Raw genomic sequence first — 12,067 nt, forward strand, 5'->3', positions numbered from 1 at the left:
TGTTCAGTCCGGATCATATAGCTTTCACTAAGACTTGCCTAGAAAATATCAACCTGTGTAAGAGTTCTAAAATAATTGTTAAAATAGATTTGATCAGGCATAGGAAAATAAAAGACAAACATAAGTGTATATCTACAAAGCACCTGGGAGATGTGAACCCCAGGGCAGCTAGAGAGACTAGCATCAGCTCACTAGAAACAGCAGTGTGGCAGCAGCAGCAGTAGTTTGGGTGACCTCTTCAGTCTGACATACAGGGTCCAGCAGACTTGGACTTGGGCAGCTAATCTGAACCACTACTTACTGCCCATCTTGCTGTCTTGCAAGTGGGACTAATGCAATTCTAACTGCTCTGGAAATTATATCTCCCAGCTGCAGTACACAACATTCTCCTATTGTACATCAAGCTTTAATATATTACTTAGTAAGATTACATATTACATTATATGACTGTATTACATACTGTGGGCCTGATTTCCTCGCATGTTACACTTATTTTACTTTCTCCAAAGTCAGATCAAGTGGGTTATTTTAGTGTAAGATCAGTGTGATAGAGTGGAGAATCATGCTCATTGAGCTAAATTCTGTTATCTGGTTGTTGGTTAAAAAGAAAGTTAGATGCCTGTGAACAAAAGCAAATTTGGCACCTGACTCATGAAACTGAATTCTGCATTAGTCCTGAAAGTTAAGAAAGCTGAGTCAGCAGAGCCTAGGCAATAAAGTGCAATAGTTCAATTACAATTTTTATGGCTGAAAATACCCAGTATATACTGGTTAGTTACAATATGTATGTTTATCATTTTATAGCTTCATTCAGATATCGATTCTGGAGATGGAAACATTAAATACATTCTCTCAGGTGAAGGTGCAGGAATCATTTTTGTTATTGATGACAAATCAGGGAATATCCATGCAACAAAGACACTGGACCGAGAAGAGAGAGCTCAGTATACTCTAACAGCACAAGCTGTTGACAGAAACACTAACAAACCTTTGGAACCACCCTCTGAATTCATTGTTAAAGTTCAAGACATAAATGACAACCCACCTGAGTTCCTACACGAAAACTATCATGCTAATGTGCCAGAGAGGTCGAATGTGGGTAAGTACAGATAAGTGAATGCCAGTTTACTTTTTTGGAGTAAATTACACTGGCAGTGAATCATGGATTCATCTAATTAACATGTCTCCAACTTCTGGGGAGGCATGTGAAATGTATTCAGTTCCTCTGTTATTCAATGAAACACCCTCTGTCATTTGCTCTAATTAGCTAAAGGACTCAAAGATTAAAACTCTGCCACAGCAGATTGAATATTGACATCAAGACAGCAAACATTTTGAATCAGATTCCCTCACATGACCAAAATCATGAGGCTAGGGTCCAGGAATCATGAGACTTAAAAATCACCATCCAGCCATGTGCTTTAATCTGTCTTTTGATTTTTTTTAACACCACCCTGCTCTTCTGGAACGGCATGTGTGATGATTACAACTTGAAAAGTCAACTTTAATACACACACCTGCCTCTGACAGCTCATATGGAAACTCAGGGCATGCAAAGTGAACAAGAATTAGAATGAAAAGAGGCAGAATGGTTGTTTTTGGTGTCTTTTGGGAGGAGGGACTTGTCCTAAGCAAAGGCTTGTTTCAGTATAATTGACATGCTTCTGTTATGACATCTCAAACCTATCCCTTGGAAAATGGAGAGCTGGGGCAGAAAGGAGGCATCCTTGCTGGTTGGGAAAAGAGGGAATCCTTGTGTTAAGTGCTTGTACCCAAGAAAACAGTCAAAGGAGAGCTCGGTGCTGTGGTAAAAACAAAACTGCGCATGTTTAGAAATATACTGGGGCAAGCCGATGAAATAGATCTGAGAAATGAACAGTGAACAGCCTCATAATGCAAAGCCCTCCCTTTGTGTATCATGTTTTCAAGTTATTTTTCAGTACAGATTTATGTGAGCTACAACAATGTGCACATGCAAGGATAACTTTACAACATCAACCACCTTTCAGAGAGGTCTCTCTTTCAGTGCAGCGATTATGTTCAGGCCCGATACATTTTTAAAAAAAAATAATTTGAAGTCATTCTTCTTTCTTTGTGTAATTTGATAACACATAAATATATACAGTACCCCACAATCTCCATATAATTATCTAAAAAACCCTCAATACATTGTTCAAGGAGCTAAAATAATTAATTTTACATTTTTTAAAATTTTTTTGCATTCCTTGGGCTTCTCCCCTGCCCTGAATTTGGCAGCACCTTCAGCCCCCACATCGCTGTTCAGCAGCCCCAGCCTCACCTCTGCTCCTCCTAGGGTTCTTCACACATTCCCTGGCCGGGGGAAGCAACATCATCGTCTCTCATATCCCTATTCCCAGGCTGGTGGGGGCAGGGGCAAACTCTGAAAAGGGCTCTTCTCGCCTCTTTGCCTATTCTTAGGCTGGATGTTTCAGGGGGGAGAAGAAGCATGTTACTGTCTGTGTTTGTTGCAGGAGGGGAGAGGGAGGAGAGAGTTGACTCACATACAGTATGCTGTATGCCCCTCCCCACACCTCTGAGAGGCAAGATGAGAGACTGTGCTGGCTTCCAGAAGGACTCAAGTTCTTGAGGGGGTTGGACCATCTCACATCATCACAAAACAAGACCCTAAAACCTCTGAAATCACTTGAGATAAAATCATGAGGGTTAGCAAGGCTGTGAAGTCTCTGAAAGCCTTCATGAGGGTCAAGGAGCAGTGGGGGGGGCATAGGTCAACATAGGGTTGGTGGAGCAAGAAGTGCCATGATCTACAGAGCCCTTAGAATTCTTCAACTTGGCTGAGCTGTGTACTACAGCCATAAGCTAGGGCATGATGCCACTTCAAATTTTACCCTGGTTGAAATCAACCAGCCAGGGAAGAACTATAACCACCATTGTATTTTCTGTGAGTGTAATTGTTGAGTGTATCTGCCCCTGTGAAGGTTGTATAATGCCAAAGCAGTGTAATGCTGTCATTGACTAAGAAGAATAAAACCTATGGGAACAGTATATATTAAGCTGTAAAATCCTTGGCTGGAGATGACCCATAATCTCTGTCATACTTGGTGACTTTCTAGAGCTTCTATTTTTCAATGCACAAATTGATAAATAGAGCTCAGCAATTATTAATTTTTGGGGGGTGGAGGAGGCATGGGAAGGATTGGAAATAACGGAAATCCGGCTTCCCTGCAGTTTGACTTTAACAAACACATTTACTTTTAATGTATGCCTTTCTCTCCTTTTGTAGGTACATCAGTTATTCAAGTAACTGCTTCAGATGCTGATGATCCTACCTATGGGAACAGTGCCAAACTGGTTTACAGTATCCTTGAAGGTCAGCCGTACTTCTCTGTAGAAGCACAAACAGGTATGACTCAACCAGGTTTATTTGGTTGGAAAACCACCTGTTTTTCAAACACAAGAAAATAAAAAACTAAATATTTTGGCTCAGGATCTCAGGAACTAGCAGCTGAAAGGCAAATGTAGTTCATCTTGGGGTCTGCATGCAGGTATCTTTATGCTACCTTCTTTCTCTCCTTCACCTACCCGAGCTGTTCAGTAGGTTGAGCCTGTGGCATGTGTTAACGTATGAGAGGGGTATCCATAAGACAGCAGTATTTCCCATGTGTGAGTTGCAGATGAGTGGATTAGTAGCTTATATTCAGGGTCCTCAGCTGCTGAAGAATTACCCTGGGGATACCATTGTGGTCAGCTGTGCTGATTTTGTGCATGCTTTCTCTGCATGGTATGGTGCATAGTGGCTAGAAACCAGGTGAAACTGGGCTGTTGTTGCTGTAAACAGCATGCAAGATATACCTTAAATACACTGTATATACTGCAGGTGGTACTTTTGAATGACTGGAAATATTTATATGACATTTTCTCTTTGAATATACAGGTATTATTAGAACGGCTCTTCCTAACATGGACAGAGAAGCTAAGGAAGAATATCATGTCGTAATACAGGCAAAAGATATGGGAGGACATATGGGAGGACTCTCAGGGACAACCAAAGTGACAATTACACTTACAGATGTCAATGACAACCCACCAAAGTTCCCACAGAGTAAGTGAAAAGTCCCTTAATACATAACGGTTACTACTACTACTATTTAACACTCATGTCATGCCTTGCATATTCATACCAATGGTAACTAATAGTAGTAAGTGGAGTACCACAACAGAAATGTGAGAAGGGTAAGTATGTTCCCAAGTTTATGCAGATTCCTAAAATTATTTTTCTACTGCTAGTAGTAGTAGTAGGTAGTCAGTCCATCGTGTCCAACAATGATGTCTTGAGCTTGCATGGGCTCATCAGTTGTGGACTCACATGTGGCTGAGCAGACCAAGCTTTGAAAGACATGGGGGTTCACAGTGGGGGCAAGGGAATTGTCCTGGCTCTGTTGGTGCAGATGCTGCTGTTGCTTTCTTCCTCTCATGAGCATCAATGAGGCGTACGTGTTGCTGCTCTTCAAAGTTGTCATACGCGTGTCATATGAGAGCACGCCAGCCTGTTCGGTCTTTTGCATGCTGCTCTAGCTGGTCTGGTTTTAAACCAGCAGGAGCAATGTTGGTGTTCATGCAGTCTTTATATCTCTTGCGAGGCCTAGCTTGATTCTTTTTGCCCTGGGAGAGTTCACCGTAGAGGAGTTGTTTAGGGATTCTTGACTCCTCCATTTGTATGACGTGCCCTGTCCAGTGAAGCTGGGCTTTCAGAATCATGGCTTCAATGCTCGTGGTTCTGCTCTGTCCAGGACTTCCAGGTTTGTAACTCTGTCCTGCCATCAAATGTTCAGTATTGACCTCAGGCTGCATGTGTGGAAGCGCTCCAGCAGTTTTATATTTTTTCTGTACAAGGTCCAGGTTTCACAGCCATACAGGAGACAGGTCAGGACCACAGCCTTGTATATTTTCAGTGTAGTGGACTGTCGGATATTGTGCTGATTCAACACTCACGCTCTCAGACATCCTAATGCCTGGCTGGCCTGGCAGATTCTGGCATTGATTTTTTTGTCAAGGGAGCCGTCATTGGCTATCACACTGCCAAGGTACTTGAACTCCTCTATTGTTTTTAACTCTGTTCCTCCAATTAAGATTGAAGTGAGAAGAACAGCAGATCCTGGAGCAGGTTGAAACACTACCTCGGTCTTTCCTAGGCTGATGGTCAAACCAAGAGGCAAGTGGCATCATCAAACTTATTGACGATGAGCTGGAGATCAGATTCCTTGCGTGCCATGAGTGCACAGTCGTCAGCAAAAAGTGCTTCAAGGATGAGCCTCTCAAGCATCTTGGTTTTAGCATTCAGACGACAAAGGTTGAAAATTGACCCATCAAGTCTTTATTTTTTGTAGACTCCATGGTCCAGGTCCCTAACTGGGTGGCTGAGGACACACGTGAAAAAGAGGCTGAATAACACTGGGGGTGTGGGCGTAGGGGCAGGGAGTGTTGTGGAGGATGGGCGGGGTGCAGTGGGGGGCCTGCCAGCATTCACCCCGCTGCCTCGCCGAACTGGGCCTGCAGGGCCTCCCAGACCCGGGTCCCTTCGGGGTCCACCTGGCGACTGGGGGCAGCAGGTGGCTGCACATCGGCCCTGCCAGCCTCCACAGCCCAGCCCTGAAAGAATGCCTCCCCCTTGCTCTCGACAAGGTCGTGGAGGGCGCTGCATGTGCCCACAATCTGGGGGATGTTGGTGGGACCTGCATCAAGGTGGGTGAGGAGACACCTCCAGCACCCTTTGAGGCGGCCAAATGTGCGCTCCACCACCTGGCGCACGTGGTTCAGGCGCATGTTGAAGCGCTCCTGGCTGGCTGACAGGTGGCCCGTGTAAGGGTCCATGAGCCAGGGCCGGAGTCGGTGCTCGTGGGGTAGCTCCACAGCCGGCGGCGTGTGTGGCGGGGGGGGTGGGGGGGTTGGGGCTGCAGGGTTTGGGGCTGCTTCCTCCTCCCCTGCGGGCAGCTCCTCCTCTGTGGCTAGGATGTGATCAGCTGCCTCCTGCATGGCATCGAGCAGGACGAGCACTGCTCCTACAGGGGCAGCTGGGTGGACCTCTGGCTGCTGCTGCTGCTGCTGCTGCTGATGCTAGGGGTCCATGACTGCGTCACCCGAGGTGTGCATGCCTACGGCTCTGCAAACCGCGTGCTGTGCAGGCTGAGTGTGTCTGGGAGGGACCCTTTAAGGGAGCGGCTAGTTGTTGCCCCGGAAGTGCTAGTCCACCCTGTGACCCTGTCTGCAGCTGTTCCTGGCACCCTTATTTCGATGTGTGCTACTTTGGCGTGTAGACATTCCCCTGCAGTGCCTACTTTGATGTGGTGCTGCCCAACGTCGGCATTGAACATCGACGGCACCAGCCCTGGAGGATGTGTAGACGTTAGTCATCGAAATAGCCTATTTCGATGTCGCTACACATCCTCCATAAGCTATTTCGATGTAGCGTTCACGTGTAGACGTAGCCTGTGGCTCTGGTAGGTTCTCCTCTGAGATGCTGGTTATCAGACGGTTGAGGATGACTCAAGCCAAGATCTTCCCAGCAGTACAGAGAAGGGATATACCCCAGTAATTTCCCCAGTCAGCTTTGTTGCCCTTGTTCTTGAATAGCGAGATGTTTGTGGCATCCCTAAAGTCTTTGGACATTTCTTCTTCTTCCCAGATGCTGATCAAGATGTTGTGAAAGGCTAGAAGTGACACTGGTCCTGCTGCTTTAAAAATTTCAGCAGGGATATCGTCCATCCCAGGGGCTTTCCAGAGCTGGTCTGGCTGATTGTCTTTTTGACCCCATCCATTGTAGGGGGCAGGTCAAGACTGTCTATTGTGGGTTTCTGAGCCATCTGGTCTAAGGCCACAGGGTCGACAATGGAGGGTCTGTTGAGAAGGTTGCTGAAGTGCTCTCTCCACCTATTGCTGGTTCTGTTCTTCTACCTCAGAAGGGTAATGCCATCTGCAGACAAGAGAGATGTAGTATTTGGCATTGAAGGTCCATATATAGCTTTGATAGCACTGAAGAACATCTTGGAGTTCTTGGTGTCAGCGTAGTATTGGACTTCATCAGCTTTACTCTCACACCACTCATCTTGCATTTTGCGAAGTGCCGTTTGCGCCTGACTCTGAAGGTGTTTGAAACAATCACGTATGGAGATTGAGGACTGATCATTTTGCCATAGCAGAAATATATTTTTTCTTCCTCTAAGATCTTCATGATGGCCTCATCATTTTCATCAAGCCAGTCTTGATGAACTCTCTTTTTCAGTCCTAGTGTTGACTTGGCTGACTCTGTCACCAGAACAAAAAAGCAGTCAAGTAGCACTTTAAAGACTAGCAAAATAATTTAGTAATAACTAGCACGGCTCCCTCTCCATCACCAGGGTTTTGAACTGGTCCCACTTTTGTGTTGGGTCTCCGGTCAGAGGTCCATGAGACATCAGCACTTTGTCAAGGCAGGCTGCGAATTTCTCACAATGACTAGTATGTTGCAGCTTCCTGATGTTGAAGGAGGGTTTGACAACCTTGAGCTTCTTGCAGTGCAGTGGTGTGATGTGCAGCATAAGAACTGATCTGACGTGTCTATGATCAGTCCAGCACTCAGCTCCCCGCATGGCACTGGTGATCTTAACATCTTGAATGTCCCACCTGCGACTGATGACATAGTCAATCAGGTGCCACTGTTTTGATCTCGGGTGCATCCATGTGGTCTTGTATTTATTGGCTTGCCTGAAGAGAGTGTTGGTAATTGTCAGGTCATTTTTTGCTCACAAGCTCAGCAGAAGGTAGCCATTGGCATTCATGTTACCAACACCATGATGCCCCAGCACCCCTTTCCAGGTCCTACAGTCCTTGCCGACCCTGGCATTGAAGTCACTCAACAGGAGAAGCCTGTAACTAGGAGGACTTGCTCTCACAAGATGGTCAAGGTCCTCATAGAAACTTTCTTTTGCTTCGTCGCTGCTAGTCAGTGTGGGGGCTGATGATTGTAACGTGGCAAGAGGTGTTGAGGGGGAAGTAGAGCTTGATCAGACGCTCACTGATGCAAGTTGGTACGTCAGGAAGCTGGTGCACAAGTGATATCTTGATGGCAGGTCCCACTCCATGGATTCTGTCTTCATTTCCTGGCCTGCCTTTCCAGACAAAGGTGTAACCTCCTTTTGGTTCACAGATGGATCCTTCCTCTGCCAGTGTGGTCTCGCTCAGGGTGGCTATGTCAATGTTACAACATGCCAGTTGTCTTGCTATGGGGGCTGTTCTTCTCTCAGGCCTCATAGCATTCTCCCTGTCTAAGAGGGTGTGAACACTCCATGCTGCGAATATCATCTTTCTTTTCACTGTTTTTCGACAACTGTGAGGGTAAAACTGCCAGCTGCGGCATGCTGGCCGTTTTGGTTGGGACAAGCAATTTTTGGGACACCTTTTCTAGTTCCCTCCCTCATTTTGAGAGTGAGCAGTGCTGTTCCTCAAAAGGCCTGCTCAGTCCCTGGGATGCTGCCGAACTCCTCTGTCATTCCGGGGTCAGAGTCGAGTGACCAAAGTCCACAGGCCTCCTACGTGCAGGTTTGGAGCTACGACTCCCAGTGGTTACCTCCACCTGTCGCTTCACCCCTCTGCCATTGCTGCAGGACTTTGAGGTAGACAGAAGTGATGAGAATGTGTAAAGAACTTGTGCAGGGGAATGTTTAAAGTGGAAAAGCCGTTGCACAGGGGCATATCTTTTCTGAAATGTGGTACCAGAATTGGACACAATACTCCTGTTGAGGCCTAATTATTGCAGAATTGAGTGGAAGAATTATTTCTCATGTCTTGCTTATGACACTTCTCTTCATGCATCGTAGAATGATGTTCACATACCTGTGGTGAGATCAGTGTGATGTGATCTAGACTTTCATTATGAAAGTGAAGCTCCTGTGTTTGAGACAGTTAAAGCTTTGCTGGGGAGAAAGCACTTGCAAATAGATGTTAGGGGAAAGACTTGCACAGAAGCAATAATGGATTAAGGTTATTTAGTAAGTGTATTCCAACTCTTATTTTAAACACTGCAGAGGTACAAACACCTGCTCTGAAAAAGCAGGTTCTATTTAACATTTTGTTCAGATTATGAAAATATTACCAGAAAAAAAAATCTTTGAAATTCTCTGAAAATTTGATGGGGAACCAGAAGGAGTTTAAAGGAAAGTTTCACCTCCGTTGCACGTTAGCTGTTTATTCTGGTTTTGCACATGTGCAATATAGATGGGGTTTCCACAATATGCTGTGCTACACACATGTAGGCTCTCATAGAGACAGTAACACTGTTCTAAAGAAAAGACAACATAGCAACTTTCCCTTATACCTTGCAGCACCCTCTCAGAGCTATTTCCAAGTCGTTATTTATGATAGCCATTTCTAACTGCAAATCCACCTCTGTCTACTGATGAATATGGGTGAAGGGCAGATGATCTATTTCATCTTTTTACATCAGCTGCACTCTATGCTGTCCATGGTTTTTCTCAAGCAAGAGGTGCTTTCCTTCACCAGAGATGAAAGAGCATTGAACATCCTGCTAACAACTCATGGTTATGCTCTTTCAGCTTCTTGACAGTCCTGCCAGCTGAGTTAGACTCATTTTCTCTTTCATGTATTCTTTCAATTTTACGCCTGCTGTTGCATCTTACACTTGTATGTGTAGTCCCACTGAAGTCAAGGATGGTTCAGGTGGCTAAATACATAGGAGTGGATCTTTACTCCTTTGTGGATACTTGTATCCACTGGTGGCAGATCAAATAAATTTAACTCAATTCAGTTTTCAGACTGGTGACAAATAAGAGTAGATTATTACAAGTAAAAGTGCATTAGCTTTTAATAGCCAGGCTGGCATTTTTATTTTTCCATACATATATATATATATATATATATATATATATTCATTTTATTTAATTGTTTGTTTTAGGTAATTCAAACTTGGAAGCTGTAACTATCCTGGAGGGGATTTTCTGCTATGTAGGACACATTACATTGAATAACATTAGCTACTGTATTTTTTTTTAAAGGTTCACTCGTCCAGCAAGAAAAGAAATATGCTAGGTTTGCAGAGCTTAATACTCATTTCATATTCAAGTGACTTTCTGTCAGTAGATCAAACTGTTATTGTTCAGTCTGTTTTAACTTAGGTTTGTTTGTGACTGGAGTCAGTGTTTTGTTACTACAGACTGAACCTCTACTGTCTGGCAAACTTGGCATCTGACTGGTGCCAAACGAGAGAATTTGCTGGACCATGGGAGGTCAATATTGTCTAACGCATTACTAACCCTTTCACTGCTTACTGGACCCTTAGATGACATTTAAGGGTAAATTACAGATAAATAACAATATAGAACACTGAGAGCCAGGACTGATGACTGTAAACTAAGCTTATGGAACCATGGGAAACTTGGTCACACCCATGATATGTGGTCATCTAGCTAACTAAAATCATGCCGGATTATGGATGTTTCCGGACAAGAGATTTCCAGATTAGAGAGGTCCGACCTGTATTACATATGCCTCTCGTGTTTATAGTGAATGAAGGAAGTCCACACCGGATATACATCTATCAATCTTCCTTGAATGATACTTGAGGGTAGGAGATGATGGCATAAATTTAACCCGTTGTATATTATCTTGCTGGCTGTATGCTTTCCTCGCATTGTTCATGTGAATGCTGACACTATGCATAATATAAAGAATGCCAAAGTGGTTAATGACAGGCTGTGCTGTTTCTTCTCTGCCTTGGCTATCTGCATCACAGTAGACAGAGCTGCAGGAGGATTACTGTGTCTCAGCGCACAGTATACCCCTTAGATCATCCCAGTGAACAGGAGCATGGCTTACACCTTTCCAAAGATTTATGCCATTGGGACCCAGCATAGTGCCTGAGTTACAGTGGGAAAATTCCCTTTCATTCTCTTCCTTGTGGATCTGTACTATATTCCCACGTAAGTAGGTACGTACTGAGTGGTTCTAAATATCAGCACTTTTAGTGAATGCAAATCCATATTCCAAGTGGGAGCCATGGAAAGCAGCAGATTTATTCTGTTAGGTGCCAGAGCAGTAAGATCTTATCCAGTTCCTGTTCTATATAATTTGTGTCTTTTCAGGAAGGAATGTTACCCTCCTCGGCTTCTTGGGGCTGAACTTCATACCATGAATCATTTGAAATGTAATTTTCCACGGATTTTTGCAATAACATCTCCAATGTGAATTATAACCTTGATGCCATAATAATTTCTGCATTCTGATTGTATGATTATTGGCCTTTTAACTCCCTGCTGTAGCTGATGTCTGTAGTATAATGGTCATCACATCTGCCTCGATTGTCACAAGTTCCTGCTTGGAAACTGGGCAGAAACAGTGCCCTTTAACTCCTGTTAGGCAGTAGAGGTGACAGTTGTAATGGGAGGTAATTTCCTACAGATGAGCGATGTGGCCTCAAGATTTCACAAATGACCTCAATCTCAGAGGAAGTTAGACCTTTATAATATAACCATTCCTTCAATGGATAACTCCATTTGTACCATGCTATTTTTATACACATGCATGCAACAGGTAAAAATACAAATGCTAGCAGACTCAAACTGTGCCATTACAACTAAATGCTTTTTGCCTAGGTGTGTACCCAATGTCAATATCAGAAGCATCAATTCCAGGGGAAGAAGTAGGACGACTGAAGGCCAAAGATCCAGATATTGGAGAAAATGGCTTAGTGACTTACAGCATCATTGATGGAGATGGGGTAGAGATGTTTGAAATTACAACTGATTATGAGACTCAGGAAGGTGTTGTAAAGCTTAAGAAGGTGAGCAATACTATCCTTTCCAATCTATTACTATATGCAGCATACAGCATTTCCTTTCTCACAGAAGACACAATAGCAATAGGTTACTGTTCACACTAAAGCTATGATAAATGCAGTTGTTTATAATTTTGTTTATTAAGCTGTGATTGACTTGGAGCATTCCATTTTACTGTTCTCTGGCAATGCCAAGAGCCAAAATGGAAGGAAGTAATGAAGGGAAAGCAGCACTACAAAAGGTTCTAGAGCGGGTTTATT

The 12,067-nt window shown here is 44.1% G+C and overlaps 1 protein-coding gene across 5 annotated transcripts in view; it reads left to right on the forward strand.

Annotated features, from left to right (window-relative positions):
• Positions 1–12,067, forward strand: part of CDH11 (cadherin 11) — a 138,533-nt gene that overhangs the window by 102,188 nt on the left and 24,278 nt on the right. For all 5 annotated transcript variants that reach the window (XM_075008323.1, XM_075008328.1, XM_075008324.1 and 2 more), the window contains 4 exons: positions 805–1,099; positions 3,266–3,385; positions 3,917–4,084; positions 11,625–11,812. In XM_075008323.1, coding sequence (XP_074864424.1) covers positions 805–1,099; positions 3,266–3,385; positions 3,917–4,084; positions 11,625–11,812 — 771 coding nt within the window. The remainder of the gene's footprint in view (positions 1–804; positions 1,100–3,265; positions 3,386–3,916; positions 4,085–11,624; positions 11,813–12,067) is intronic.

This window comes from Carettochelys insculpta, chromosome 14, assembly GCF_033958435.1.
Source record: "Carettochelys insculpta isolate YL-2023 chromosome 14, ASM3395843v1, whole genome shotgun sequence".
NCBI classification, from domain to species: domain Eukaryota; kingdom Metazoa; phylum Chordata; order Testudines; family Carettochelyidae; genus Carettochelys; species Carettochelys insculpta.